The sequence below is a fragment of the Calidris pugnax genome, unplaced genomic scaffold (genome assembly GCF_001431845.1).
Source record: "Calidris pugnax isolate Ruff unplaced genomic scaffold, ASM143184v1 scaffold103, whole genome shotgun sequence".
Classification (NCBI taxonomy): domain Eukaryota; kingdom Metazoa; phylum Chordata; class Aves; order Charadriiformes; family Scolopacidae; genus Calidris; species Calidris pugnax.
In genome coordinates this window covers 8,125,723-8,141,490 of record NW_015090990.1, presented here as the reverse complement: position 1 = coordinate 8,141,490, position 15,768 = coordinate 8,125,723, and the positions used below count along the sequence as shown (strand labels likewise).

At 36.3% G+C, this 15,768-nt stretch overlaps 1 protein-coding gene across 1 annotated transcript in view; it reads left to right on the top strand.

Annotated features, from left to right (window-relative positions):
* Positions 1-15,526, top strand: part of TLK1 (tousled like kinase 1) — a 60,778-nt gene extending 45,252 nt beyond the window's left edge. The window contains exons 13-21 of the mRNA XM_014954342.1: positions 1,309-1,406; positions 4,728-4,809; positions 5,096-5,187; positions 5,274-5,363; positions 6,337-6,506; positions 7,658-7,793; positions 10,265-10,376; positions 10,675-10,782; positions 13,769-15,526. Of these exons, the coding sequence (XP_014809828.1) occupies positions 1,309-1,406; positions 4,728-4,809; positions 5,096-5,187; positions 5,274-5,363; positions 6,337-6,506; positions 7,658-7,793; positions 10,265-10,376; positions 10,675-10,782; positions 13,769-13,945 (1,065 nt within the window). The 3' untranslated portion in view covers positions 13,946-15,526. The remainder of the gene's footprint in view (positions 1-1,308; positions 1,407-4,727; positions 4,810-5,095; positions 5,188-5,273; positions 5,364-6,336; positions 6,507-7,657; positions 7,794-10,264; positions 10,377-10,674; positions 10,783-13,768) is intronic.
* Positions 15,527-15,768: the final 242 nt, after the last annotated feature.

Genomic DNA, 15,768 nt, shown 5'->3' with positions numbered 1-15,768 from the left:
TTTCGGGATGTGGTTTTATGATATACAGTGTTTGGAAATACCAGCTTTACAGCATTTTCTCTCCCTTCTGCTGACTTCTGACTCCGTCCCCTTGTGCCATGACTTGTTGCCCTCTTGCTTTTACCAGCACCACCAGCTTGTACAGTCACAGTGTAAATTGGATTGGAGAACTGATCTAGCTTCTTTCAAAAGCCAAACATGCATCTTTTTATGAGGCTTGGGAGTTTTTTTGTTTGTTTTGTTTTCTAAAAAAGAAAAGACTGATTAGTTTTCCAGTTTCCACAGTTCACCATGTGGCTGTACAAGAGGCTGTGCCAAAATACCAAGAGATGATGTGGGGCACTGCTTCCACTGGGACTGCTACTAAGAAAATATATATCAGATGCCAGGCTGCCTTTTTCCTTTTCAGATAGAGTAATTCTGTAATTATGAACTTTCTGGTATGGACCAATTTTGTCTCCCCTTTATTCAAACTTTCAAGTTCTAGAGGCTGCTAACTCTGAAATCAACATAATCCTTTCTGTAGTGTCTTTCAATGGACATACGTTTTTCACTTCAAGTATAGATGCATAGTCATCGTGAATTCTTCACTTTCTTAGAGAATGAATAAACTACTATTTCAGTGTTCTCTAATACGTAGCATAAAGATGAGATGATTTCAAGTCCTGAAATTGGTTACGGAATGTACTCATACCTGACATGCTTCTTTTGAAATTGCACTCAAAATCTCAGGCAATAAACATTCTACATTTGTAATTTTAATAAGATATGAATGGAAGAATCATTTTAAATTAGCTTGGTTTTGGTGTCTTGTATCAACACTTTAAGAACATTTCTGCTGTAATGACTTATTCTTTTATTCTTTTTTTTATTTGCACTTCAGCCTCAAAATATTTTAAGCATCTTTTTCTTAATTTATCGTTTTCTACAAAATCTATAACTGCACATATCTCAGTTTTTTCTTCTTTGTACATCAATTTCAGACCGCTTCCCAGATAATTTCTCTCCTTGGCTGAGGTACAAAACCCAGCTGCCTCTTATTTCAAATAGCATCCCTACAGTGCAGAACAAAACTGTGAACATCCCATTACCTGTGGGTTCATGGACAGAAAAGTTCCTTGAAACAGGCTTTTGCCTTATCTTTCTGAATTTTTCCGGCTTTAAGAGAAAAGCAGTGCTTTCTTCCAGTTCAGCGGGGTTTTGTAATGTAATGTTCCTCCATCACCACTGGTATTGATGCAGGGGTAAAAATATCCTTTTCAAATGGGGAGTAAATGAGCTTTTATATTTCATTCTTTTCATTTGCAGGAGGAAGCCGAAATACAAGCAGAACTTGAACGTTTGGAAAGAGTTAGGAATCTTCACATAAGAGAACTGAAAAGAATAAATAATGAAGATAATTCACAGTAAGAGACTTACTGTCTTAATTTTGCATGTCTGTTTTTACAATAATGCTCTAAAATCACATTTTACCTACAGAAGAGAGGCTGGTTCATAAGTTTTTCTTTGGTTTTGTATATATTTTAAACACCAACTTATTTAAACTTAAAATAGAATTACTTATAATTTGGTAAACTTATTAATGGCTTTATTGAATATGCAAGAAATAACATATATACACAGTTTATAGTCCAGGAGAGCAAAAAATTGCTAAACTGTATTACTAGGCTAAAGAAAAGTGTTGTAAGGGAACCTAATGCAATTCACTTAGCTGACAGTGCAAGAAAACGGGAGGAAGGTTTGATGCAACAGCAGCAATTTTGTGATGCAGTTAAAATTGGTTTTGGTTTTATTGCACTGTAATTTCATTCCTACCAGGTACAGGTACCTAATAGAAAAAAGATGAATGCAAAGTCTTTCATGTTATGGTAAATGTTACTTTGTACTTGAGCCTGCATGGCAATATATCATAATGTTAAATTGTCATTTATTATTGGCTTTTGCTACATAGATTTCAAAGTAATAATTACATAACTAAAAAAATTAGTCTGTTTTCCATGATGGCAAATACAAACATAAACATTACAGTTTCACCAGCACTTCAGGCTGGCACTGTTGCTTGAAAGGAAGTGGTCCTGTTTATCCCTGACTTCTTCATTATGCCCTTGCCCTGTTTTCTTTCACATGCTTGCAATGGCATTTCTTTACTCAACAGATGCTGGAAATTGATCCAAGTTAAAACCAGCTGCTGTGGTTTGTTTTTCTGCATTAATTTTACCCCTGGATCAATTTCCTGATCTAGTTCTTTTTTCAAATTTCAAAAATGCTTCTGCTGCCATGAGGAGAGAGGGCAGTGCATGGGTGGAACAAGCAGCCAAGAGGAAGGAGATGATGGGACTGGGCTTCTTTCTGCGCTAGTGAAATGTTTATGAAACAGTAGCCTTAAGACTTCAGGATTTTATTTTATTTTTTACTTTTTAGACACAATAAAATACGCTAAGACTTTTAAACATTAAAGCAACAAGATGTGAAACCGTACTTAACTGCTTTAATGGTCCCTGTACCGACGCTACAGGAATACAGCAATTTTTTGTTAACATGTGGCTTTAGTGCTAATTGATAGCTAAATTGGTGTTGTGTTTTGGATATGAAAAATAAAGGGTGTTGATGCTTAGAATTTGATGGCAGAATATTTTTGTAAAAAATAAATGTCCTACAACAAATGAAGAGGCAGTTCTTGGCAGGTTAAACGATAAACTTTTCTAATTTTCAGTGTTTGCATTAGAAAAGGTGGGGGGTTGTTGAGATTTTTTGCCTTTTTTTTTTTTTTTTTTTTTTTTTTTTTTTTTTTTTTCCAAGGATCCCTCAACAAGGAGGAGTAAGTGCTAGAAAAAAATCACAGGCTTTGACTATGTAAATACTGTGTATGTGGGGCAAAGAAGTCGAAATTAGAGTCCCACCTGAAACCAGACTTACAAGACGTGGAAAAGCAGAATACTGCAGCTTAACTGCTCATTTTCTGCAGCCAGTGTTGACATATTGTGTAGTACAAAATGAAAAGTTTAAACTGTGTGTTCATGTTTTTTGTGGGAGCTTAGACTTGGGTACTTACCAAGTGGCCAAGCTGCAGCTGACACTAATAATGTAGAAGACAAAAGCAATGGAGAAGTAATTTAGGTCTATAGCTGCTGCTGTCTTTCCTAACATGCCTTGGCAACTTGGCCATTTGATAAGAGAGAGGGTTCTGAAGCGAAGCAGCTCAAATCCTCAACTCAAATCCTGTTGGTATTCATCAGCATCCAGCTGTGGTGTAAAGTTGAGCCTGCTTCCTTGTTCTAGAAACGTTTCCCTCCACCCAGGCATGGCCTCCCCAAACATCCCAAATATAAAGTAGGCAACAAACTCTCCTGTTTGGGGTTCTAGCCTTGAAGAACAAGAAACATTGCCTGGTTTAGACACTTGTATATCTGCCTGTGTTCTTTAAAGCCACACCTGGGATAACAGGACAAGTTGAGAGTGCAGGTTAGGGCTTCTCTGTCGCATTTAGAGCCCACGTGATGCTAGGGCTACCAGCAAGGTGCGGGTTCTGAGCCACACAGACTAGCAAAAACAGCAGTAGAGAAGGAAGAGTGGTAATGTTCACAAGACTGGCCCTACTAGAGGCATACACGTAATAGAAGGACTAAGAAAATATAGATCTAAATTTGTTGAGTGTGATTTTAAAGAATTGGGCTACTGGTCACATGACATGAATTGCATAATGATGCTACCTCTAAATTTGTTATTTCTTCTACACCGAGTTCATTGCTTACTGTTTATGATTTTTTTAAAAAACTTCTTTAGCACTGAAATATGTATTTCCTCTTCCTTACTATCTCAATAGTGAGGAAGAGGAAAGTTTTATGTTTAAAAGGGGCACAGTAAGCAACACTATGCATGTTCCCTCAAATGCTTCACTGTCTATGACCATACCTCCAGAACTCTGGGGAACATGGAAGGATGGGATGACCTGTTGTCAGACTAGCTCTAAACTCTTCCTTAAAGATTTCTATGGAGTAAAATTGGCAGCTGGCCCTAGATTCATGAGTATTTGTCTCATCACTGCACTAGAAATGTGATGAGTATTCACTTCCTTTCCCCCTGGTTGGATGGAAGGATGTATTTTGTGTCCAGCATGTTTCAGGAGAGAGTATTGTCCTTTTCTCTGTCCTGCAGCATCATTTTGTGTTTGGAAGGAGTGTTTTTTTGCTATTGCTTAGGGTGTGAGCAGATGTTTAGTCCTTTGGCGTGTTTTCTCCATATTGCTCCTTGTTATTTGTTAACTTTTTAGTGTTATGTAAAATCCATTTTGTTAAAAAGAGGCAGCTATGTACGACAAGTTTGGTCATGTTTCGTGTGAAATTGGAAGAATTTCTTCCTCATCTGTTCCAGAAAGCTGAAGTTTGAGACTTCTTTAAAATTTGGCACAGCAAAGAGAGAGAGCCCTTGTGTCGCATGTTTAAATTTAAGGATGCTTTTCTTATCCTCAAAAAAAAATAGAGAAAAATAACAGAAAGTTTGCCAGAATTGACTGGCTTGATGATGGCAGTTGTACACTAGTCAAAAGGTACTGAAATTGGCCATGTTGTATAGTTGTGCCATAAGGTGACACATGGTATAATATTGTTCAGCATATTATATATTACTAATAAAAAGAAAGCTCCATTTGAGAAGTAATACTAAGAGGTTTACATTTTAGACTCTATTTTCATACCTTTAATAGAATTAATTTTATTTTTTCTTTCGAGATTTAAAGATCATCCCACGTTGAATGAACGGTATTTGTTACTCCATTTACTTGGCCGAGGTGGCTTCAGTGAAGTATACAAGGTAGAGTGTATTGAGTCTGCTAAATCTAATGTTTGAGCCATGTACATTTGTATGCCTAATTTTGGGGGGAGGGAATGGATCTAAATAAGTAGAAGGATTGTAATGTGGTATCATCTTTAAACACCAGTTGAGCAAACTTTGATTAACCTGTGGAGGGAGGTAGCATTACAAGAGACTTGTCAATAGACTTATGAATTGCATGCCAAGTTTTTTCCTCTCTTTATTGGGTGTTATTTTTATCATCTTTGATTATAACTTTCCCATATTTGTGGGTTCCTTTTTTTAGGCTTTTGATCTTTATGAACAAAGATATGCTGCTGTGAAGATTCACCAGCTTAACAAAAGCTGGAGGGATGAAAAGAAAGAAAACTACCACAAGTAAATATTAATGACTTACGCTTCATATGTTAAATTGAATAGCATTTTATTGATTGTAGAAGGTTAATGTATCCATCTTCTTCTAGACACGCCTGCAGAGAGTATAGAATACACAAAGAACTGGATCACCCCCGGATAGTTAAACTATATGACTACTTCTCCCTGGATACAGATACGTAAGTACATAACATGATAGATTTTCTACAACTTGGCAAGGATTTTAGTGCTGTTTATTAGAAAAACAGAAATTAAGAGTATTTTAACAAAAATAATATGCTCTCGCATTCAGCAGAGTGTTTAGGGTTTTCTTAGAATACACAAAGAACTGGATCACCCCCGGATAGTTAAACTATATGACTACTTCTCCCTGGATACAGATACGTAAGTACATAACATGATAGATTTTCTACAACTTGGCAAGGATTTTAGTGCTGTTTATTAGAAAAACAGAAATTAAGAGTATTTTAACAAAAATAATATGCTCTCGCATTCAGCAGAGCGTTTAGGGTTTTCTTAAGCAGACTTTAAAAAAAAAAAAAAAAAAGTAAAGCGCACTAGTTGCAGAATTCTGTCTCAGCTAAATATTGCCTTCTCTAAAGTGATGAAACCAGTGTTTTGCAACACCTGACTAGGAAGCCCTGCAGGATGCCTCAAGGGTGAAAGGGACATGCAGAGCTGTTAACGTTTTTTGGGCAGAGCAAGGGCTGCTGCAGGGCAGCTGTGAAAGGCTGCTGTAGCTTAGACGAGTTTCCAAGACTAAATGACATCAGGAGCGTTATTAGCCTAAGTCTAGCCCATGGTCACTGGGCTGCACCTCTTTGCATGAGATTGTGTCACATCTTAAGGGATAGAAAAAATATTTTTCTATTGAGAAACGTGCCTACATAAATAAGGGGGGGAGGGTTTAACTTAACATCTCATCAGTATGAATGCATTTTCTCATTTGGTGAGTATGAGTGTTCTGATAGATGTCAGTTTTCATAAGCTTATAGTTATGCCACATGTTTCATTAACAGTTTCATTCATATAGTTTAATATTCAGGCAGCTGTTCTTAAACTTGCCAATATCAAACTAGGTCGACGTATCTCTGTTTCTGATTGTGCAGCTTGATACATTACTTAATTTTGTCTCTCTAAATTCTATCCTAGGTTTTGCACGGTGTTAGAATACTGTGAAGGCAATGACTTGGATTTCTATCTCAAGCAACATAAATTGATGTCAGAGAAGGAAGCTAGGTCCATTGTAATGCAAATTGTAAATGCACTACGGTATCTCAATGAGATCAAGCCCCCTATTATACACTATGATCTTAAACCAGGTAAATAAGGGATGTTACCATTGAAAAAATCTTCTTTTTTTAATCCTTTATTTTGTTTGTAATTCATGCCTGAAAGTACCAGAATTCTCTCGGTATGTCAGTCTTATTGTAAACAACTGAAAAAGCTGTATATTTTTCTTTCTAGTTTTATTGCCAAAATCATCTCTCTTCTCTTTGGAAAAATGCCTGTCATAACTTTTTGACTTTGTATTATTTTGATTTGAATTTGTAGAAAAAAAATGTATAGTACATAGGATACGTATATTGTTAATTAGCAATGAAAACAGGTAAGACCATTAGTTGGCTCAGTCCAATCTGATCATTGTGGAATGCTGGTGTGTAAATAATTTTTCCCTTACGTATTTTTTATCCTGTAAAGGTTTGAAATAAGTAATCGATCACTTTTAGCATCCCAGCGTAAGCACGTCAAAAGAGGACGTTACATAGGGGTTTTTTAAAGTGAATAATAAGCCTTGTCATAAACAGTGACAGTATTCTCTCTTGATTCCTTTGTTTTACTACCTTGCATGAATGATGCTTGTATTGTTCATGTACTTTAATCTGCTACACTTCCAAGCGGGGGGGTTTGTCACTCTTAGTGCCAGCCTCTTTGCTTGCTGTTGTGTAACAAATTGTTCATATAGATTTCTCTCATATTATGGATTTGTACAGAATGTATTCTTAGTCTCATTAGTTTTTGTTCTCAGAGGAACTTAATCAAATAACTTTTACATCAAAAAATTATCGTGCAACTTTAACACATGCAGTAAGATTCATAGTATTGCAGCAATTTCTTGGCACAATTTTGTGGCATGTGCAAGCCCTGAAATCACTAGTGTAGGATTTGTTCTGGGCAGAAAAATGGGAAACTTCATTGTAACTGGTATAATGCGATGTTTTGGTGTTTCCTCATTGTCCAGCCAGCTCCCAGCTAAGGGAGCTATTTCAGGTGATGATGATAACCTAGAGATTTCCTGAGACTGCACTGAAATGTGTCATAGATAATCTAGACTTGACGATATAAAGATGATGTAAAGTTGTCGCTTACCCCTCATGAAGTTAGGTGTTCCTGAAAATTGAACCTGGTTTTGAAAATAAAGCGTTCTGTTAGCTTTTTTTGAGATAATTTTTTTTTTTTTTTCCCTGGGTAGGTAATATCCTTCTTGTAGATGGAACAGCATGTGGAGAAATAAAGATTACTGATTTTGGCCTGTCCAAAATAATGGATGACGATAGCTACGGTGTGGATGGAATGGATTTAACTTCACAGGGAGCGGGAACTTACTGGTAATGCCTGGTTTGATTTTGCACTTTAGACTCTGGGTCATTGTTCAGGTTTCATAAATGCTCTCATATAAAACAAATTTGGCGTGAGCTAGGATTAAAAATATTAACATGGCTGGCAAACAAAGATTTTTGTGTGGTACTGTGAATATTCCCAAATGTTAGAATGGTAATGTAACCAGTAAGAAGAGAGAGCATCAGTGTGTGGTGTTTATCTTTATATATATATAAAACATGGAGATGATCACTATGATTTAGAAATGTGGTTTCCCTGAAGAAGCAGGTGTTTAATCTTTGGCTGCAGGTGGTTGAAGATGTTTGACAGAGCTATGATGATTAAGTGTGGGTGCTTAGTCCTTGGAAATCTTAGAGCAGGGATTACCAGCAGGTAATGTCCTTAGGACAAAAGAGTATTTACTCTTCCATCCTAAAGGTTAATGACAGCTCAGCAGCTGTGATTTGTTTTCTGTGTGCACTTGCATGCTTGTTCAAAAAACTGAAGTTTTAGAGCTACAGAACAGGAATGACAAAAAGGATTTCATTGCTTACAGAAACCCTGTTTCTAGAATTTGCTCTCTAAAAATACAGCTTCTTCATGACACAGTAGCTCTTTCAGCCTGGGTGCACGGTAGCTGCGTCAGGGTGGGTGGAACAGAAAGCCTAAATTGGCCGGGTTATTACTTGTGAATTCATTTGCTCTTTCCCTTCTCACTCTGCCTGTAGCAAGATCAGAGTCAGGAGCTGAAACCTTAACTCTAAACAGAGGAGTCAGTGTCATTTCCGTTTGCTCTGCACCTTCTCCCATATTTGGAAGTTGTGCATAATAAAGTTTTTGCCTTTTCCTTCAGATTTTTTAGAAAAGAAGACACACATACTCTTGCCCAAATGCCAATGCACACATGCTGTGAAAAGATGATTATTCAAGTTGAAGCATTTTAGAAGTGTTACCCTTTTAAATGCTTTAGCTATTTAAACACCAATTTAAACATTTTACTGTAGGAATGTATGTCAAAAAATTTTGGCCTTTGGGTTTCATCTAAAAAGCCACAGGCACTAGTGGTATTGTGAACTCAGAGACGAGAAAAGGTCTGCGACTATTATAGGCTCATGATGAATCTCTGTGTTTCTAATTGTGTTTCTCTGACCCCGAAATCTTCATTAAGGAGTAAAATACTTGGGAGTTTGAGGTAGAGGATGAGGATGAGTCTGTTTAGAGCAGATCACAAAAACCATTGGCAGTGGTGTCCTGGAAGGGATTTCCTCAGTCTCTGGGTCCAGTTACCTGCCTTTCCAGCCAGTTAGGTCACACAATCTCTTTTGTAAACTTACAGGCGTTTCTATTAAATTTAGTTAGTGTTTTGTCCCCAGTAATCTGATTTGAAGCGTGTTCTCTGATCATTAGAAACCTAATCTTCTAATTTACAGACCGTGTTTATTTGTGGCCAGTTTATACTTGCTTGTTCCTGTGCCAACACTGTCCTCCCTGAAGTAGGTTCTTACCCTTCCTTGTACTTGCTCCTTAGTCTTTTTATAGCTTTCAAGTTTTTTCCCCTGTATTGTATGCTCTCCGTTCTTCAGATCATTTCATTAATTTTCTTTTCATTTGCATCATTTTAAGCTCGTTTTTCTTGACTGTTGTAATCAGAACTGCACATGTGTATTCCAGAAGAGATTTTGTGATATTGTATGAGATTCATATTTGTGTTGCATTCTTATCTCATTTTTGTGCTTATTTCCATTTCCACAAAAATTTCTTTAAAATTTGTTTTAAAACCTTACATGCTGTTGATGAAAGAATGTCTGGTCTGCTCTAATAGTTTTTATGCCTTTATAAATTTTAGATATTACAGTCAGTAATACTTAACTGCCCCCATATTTATATGTTTGGGAGGTTTTGCTGATTTTTTTAAAGGAGGTTCCATTTCACCAGTTCTTTTGTAATTCAGGAATGGCACAGGAACTTCTTCCAACTTTCAGCTCTTTGGCGTACGGCTTCCTGCAGATTGTAGGAATGGAAATAGCAATCACCTTTGTCTGTCATATACCTCTCTGCTTAATGTCATCATTCTTACTAAAAACTTTATAAAAAAGGTCTTTAAGCCATATCTACGTTATCTTTGATTCCTAACCTGGCCTTGCTGTGAAATGTTCTATATGGCTTTCATCTTTTCTTGCTCTGACAGATGGAGAAGGTTCATATTTAACCTAGGATCCCAGTTTAAAAAAAAAAAGTGATAATTGGTCACTTAGGTAAATAATGTTAGTATTTGTGCTTGTGTGAAACAGACTGACTCACTATACAAAAAACTAATGTGAGTTTTGATGGGTGTGTGAGACACTGGAATGCAGACCATCAGGCAGCTGTACAGTTGTCAAAAGAGGAGCGATGTGTACGTGAATGTTTGTGTTTGTACGAGTTCTGGTGATGTCACGCATCTGCGTGCAGACACTGAAATGTGTGCTTTGCTTTCCAGGTACCTGCCTCCAGAGTGTTTTGTAGTTGGCAAAGAGCCACCAAAGATTTCTAATAAGGTTGACGTATGGTCAGTTGGAGTAATCTTTTTCCAATGCCTTTATGGTAGAAAGGTAAGGAAAATTTTGCTTGAAAATCTTCAGAGTTGTGGTGTAAATGCCTGTTTCTAGTAGCCTATGAATTATAGTCATAAAGACGTGAATCTACATGGAAAATTATTTGTGTTACATTTTGGTGGTGTGTATTGATATTGCAAGAAATGTAGAAAATCTTGACTGAAACTTTCTTATTTACTGAACGGTTAGCAGTTTGTATTAACACTGCAACAACTTACTATAGCATGAATATTTATGAAATCAAAGTAGATGAATAACTCTCTTGAAGAAAATCATATGCTTTTTTTTTTTTCAGCCATTTGGCCACAATCAATCACAACAAGATATCTTACAAGAAAATACAATATTAAAAGCCACAGAAGTTCAGTTCCCCGTCAAACCTGTTGTAAGCAATGAAGCCAAGGTAAGTTTTTGCATGATCTCTAAGTATCAGTTAAAACATTCGTCATAAAGGATTCAGCTGTAAAATTTCTGTTAACCTAAGAGTACTGTGGGACGTAGTAACTAAACACGCAGGAAAACATAATGGAGACTAGTATTTTTATGTTTTCATTGAAGCAAACTTCTGCAACTTCTTAAAATCACGTCCTTCAAAGTGACACTATATATATACATATATATATAGCAGAAATTTGCAAGTGGCTTTAAAGTAGGCCACCTCAAAAATTGTCTGCTTTGCTTTTTCCCAGAGGACCCCATGTGTCTCACTGTGTCTGTCTCACTAGAGGTTCTTGTGAAACGCTTCTGCTGACAGCAACAAGCTCTTACTGAAAATAGTGAATGTTTTTCTCTGCAGCCTTATTGGCTTGAAGAACTGTTTGACTACCAAATATCTGGCAGATATGCCTGCTAACACTCTTCCTCTTGAAAGGTCATAGTATGTGTGTATTAACTCAAAGCTAAGTTTGAAACGTAAATTCTTAAGATTAAGAATCTATAAGATGCGTTGATGCTGATTCAGGAAATAAGTGCCAAAATAGTTAATCTGCCACAAAGGTGTGGATGGCAGTCTCCCATATTTGAAAATCTTATTTTGCAACATCTGTAGTGACAAACTCATCTCCACAGACTCGCCATTCAGGAACACATTATGGTCATTTCCCAAATGACTGCTGCTGTGAGCATCCGTAATGACGCAAATCCAATTCCATGAATGTGGAAGAAAATATTATATGTGTGTTACTTGTTTGTAAAACTGTCCCAGTTTTTGAAAGATATATTCATGGCTAGATACAGTAGGGATGTGCTTAGTGAAAGAAATGCCACTTTGAATGCCTGCTCAAGTTTCAACAACTAGTTAAACATATTTAGATTTGGCACATAGGCTGCAAAAAAATTAAGAACGTTAAGATTTAGCTTCTAAAGATTAAAAGGAAAGAAGACCTATTTCTAGAGGCTGTAGCTTCCCAAGCAATTAAGTTTTTTCGGTACATAAGCCTGCTGTTTCAGCTTGTGGTATATTTCAGTTGGTTATGTTTTCTACAAGTAGTGGTAGTGAGTGAGTTGCAGTTAAGTTTACGAAAATTTGGTTGAAGAATTTTTGGGTTTTTGTTTGGTTGAGTGTTTTGTTTGCCTTTTTTGTGTTTTCATTGCCATTTGGAAAAATTGTGTCCTTGAATGCAGTTGACAAATACGTATCACATAACTGATAACATTACATGGTAATAGCTTATATCCCTGTCTTTTAACTTTGCGTTTCTTTGTCATTAGTAGTTTTTATATAGAGGATGTCAGGAAAGCATGGAGAATTGGCAACTTATTTTACATTCTCTGTGTATTCCATGTTCTGTTTGTTTGTTTGAAAGACTAAAATAAGCTTTCAGTGTTCTCTGCTCTTATTACCATTGTCACGATAGCTGTAAGAGAGAAAAAATTATTCTCCGGTGGAAATGCTATAAAACAATTTCAGACTTAACTTGTAAATTCAGACCATTTATATGACTGTGTAGAATCCAAATTGTCTTACAGATTTATAGGCCTGGCAGTTGAAAAAAAACATCTTGTAAACTGAAGTTCTGATTTGGAAAACATGGAGATGAAATAAATATGGAACCTGAAATGACATTGTTAGTTAGTTTTCAGACTGTAACTCTCCTTTGATCCTCCTCACTTTTTCCTATTTTGTGCAATGTTCTCCTTTGCATCTCAGTAATGTGTCTGCAGTGGCACAGAAGCATGAAGTATTTGACAGGCATTTTAGAGAAAAACTGTTACTCCAAGGATCTTGCAAACAACTCTTAACAATTCATTTGTTATGAAGAATTTTATTAAATACATAATGTCTAAGAACATATGGATACATATATATATTAACAGATGTGTGTGATCTTTATTTTGTACCTTGTTCATGCTGGATATGTAAATGATAGAAGTAAATTCTAGCAGGATTCTTTGGAACTTGTATCACAGATTTTTGTCCTTTAATCTCCAGTTTTTAATTGGAGCAAAGAACAAACAGCTGAACAGATTTATCAAAGAAAAGATATGTAATTCTTTTAAATTAACTTCTAAATTAAGTAATGATGTGCTAATCAGTTCTGTAGCAGTAATAAGGATTTTCTATCATTAAATGCTGAAGCCCAAGCTCTCAGGAGACCAAATGTTCTGCGTATGCTAGACATAAGACTTGACAGAAACTCTCAGCACAGAGTGATTGGCATTCAGCGTATGGGCCTACACACAGGGTAACACAGTGTCTCAACAACAGACCTGAAGCTAGGTACAGAATTTTTTCAATTTATTAGTATTTTTAAGCAGATGGGATTGAGTTTTTTTCTAGGGAAGGAGTTCCAGCCAGGCAGTGGTTTCTTAAATAGTCTGTTAGTTATTGAATGCCTATTGAACGTGGCAACTACTGTTGTCAAATTTCACATCTTGCTCTGTTCCATCATTGGCACATGTGGTAACACCAGCTTTCAAAGGTCAACCAAAGCGTTGGAATCCTGTCCCTGCATCTTCCATCTACTCTTCATCTACTGTGCAGCTGAACGGTTTTAGAAGCTCCTTCTAGGGCTCCTTTCTACTTTCTCAATCCTCTGACATTTGCCTTCTGGTTTTTACTAAACTGTTCAGGGGTAGCACATGCAGAATTCTAATTGTGTGTGATGCTAACGTTTTACTTGTACATATAGTTCCTAAATGTGGAAATACATATTTGAAGTGTGATTATTTGAAGCCAATTAATTTGCTGATTTATTTTTTTTCTGCTGTGGCATTACATTTTATCCTTGGACTCGGTAGTAAAGTGTTACACTCTCATTTGAGTTGAATTACATAAGAACAAGGATTTGTTCAGAAGCTGGTTTATCCAGGAGGACACACACACTCACTTCTGAGCAGACGTAATTATGTGGAGAATGGTATTGTAACTTTTCATGTTGCTTTTCTAGGCCTTTATCAGACGCTGTTTAGCATACCGAAAAGAGGATAGATTTGATGTCCACCAGCTGGCTAATGACCCTTATCTTCTCCCTCATATGAGGAGATCAAATTCTTCAGGAAATTTGCATATGACTGGGCTGGCAGCGTCCCCGACACCACCTACTTCAAGCATTATTTCATACTGAAATTTCTGCACCCGAGGAATGGCATGATACCTTTGTGTAGTTTCCAGATGCAGACTTGAGCTTGAAAGCATTTGAGTGTTTTTACACAGGACGAGTTTGATAACTGTGTTTTCAGACTGACGTCCTCCTACATAGTGTCATTTGTATGATTGGGATGGATTATGGACTGTGAATAAATGTACCCTTCTGAGAAATACCTTTAAATGTTGAAGGATGACACTGCCTGTTACACACTAACAGGTATACTGTGTTTAAGACTAAAGATAAGGTTTTTAGTTTTTTCTGGGGAACATTGTAAATAATCTTTTTAATACTTAAAATACATTTGGTTGATACTGGAAAGTTCTAACATGAAGGGTAGTTTTTCATTATTTAAATAAGAAAGGGTAGTGAGCAAATTTGAAAACACAGGAAAAATTCCGTGCCTGGTTATAAACTAAATAAACTGCCATCTTTCCAAGACGTTGATCTTTTGAAACCAAAGTAAGGAGTGTGAGACGGTCAAAGATGTGTTCTGTATCAGATTCCTCAGATAAAAATGTAGTATTTTATTTGGCAACTCAGGCTTGTACTTCCGAAAATGTGGTGGTGTTTCACTGAATTTAGATTCGAAGGGTGATATGGAATTCCTGGTACTTATTTCTCAAACAGATTGCTAATTTTTTTAATCCGCTCAATTTTCTAAAAATACTGTACTTGCTGTGGTATTGAAACTTGTGATACTTTCCAGGCTTCTCATAAAAGCAAGCAACAGTATGAAACCAAATGCAGACAGGTCATGTATAATGTTCTATGCAGGAATAATGATAAATTCCCTTCTAGCTCTATTGTAAATTGTTGTACAGATGTCACATTTTCAGTTAAATTTCAGCAACTTATTCCTGTACAAATGTTTAAAGTATGGCTTTTTCTAATTGGATATTGTATTTTTTTTAAGTCTCCCTCAAGGCGCTTTTAATTGCTGCTAAATGACGTTGCTTTTACTTTTGCGAAAGAATCAAATGACCTCCTTAAGGTGCAAGTCAACTGTACGTTATAGAGAGATTAAGAGTAGGTAATTCATTAACAATCAAGGCATGTAAAGCAGGTCTGTGTTGGCAATATGCAGTACAGTTCTTTCAGTCAGTTTATTGCGTTCTCAACCTGCAGAGCGCATTGATACTACATGTACAAGTGGCTCACGGTTATGCTCCATTTTGGGAAGTTCCTATCAACAAGGAAATGTTTCTTGTGGCTTGTACAGATATTTTAAAATGTGAAACATTTTCTAATTGCCTTGTATGGTAGAAACTTATTTTTCAGAACAGTGTATCTCTCCCCCATTCAATATTCTTTTTACTATCCCATTCTTGATGCTGAATACCTATATGTAATTTTGTCCATGTTGCAGAAGAAGGAGGCTGTATTACCACAGGTTTTCATTTAGTATTGTACAGTTAAACTGTTGCTCTTGTTTCCGATGTTGCAAGCCATTTTGTTTTCATTGTATATAAAGATACATTAACTGTCTCTTTAAGATGCTGCTGAAATTGTAGAGAATGTAGCCAAAACAGTAATAAACAATGACAGTTGAAATTTCAAGGTTTTCGTTGCATGTTTTTGCATTTCAAGGAAGGACAAACCAGATAAACATATCACTGAGCTTAGTAATTTACAACAAACTCTCTTTAACTAAAATTAAAAGGGCAATAGTAGAATAATCAATTTAAGTAACATTGGAGGTGAAAGGGGAAGATTCTGTGAAACTTAAAACATCTGTTGTAATGAAGTAACCAAAACATCATTTCACTGAATAGACCTCAGAGGAACAGCTTTAAGTAGAA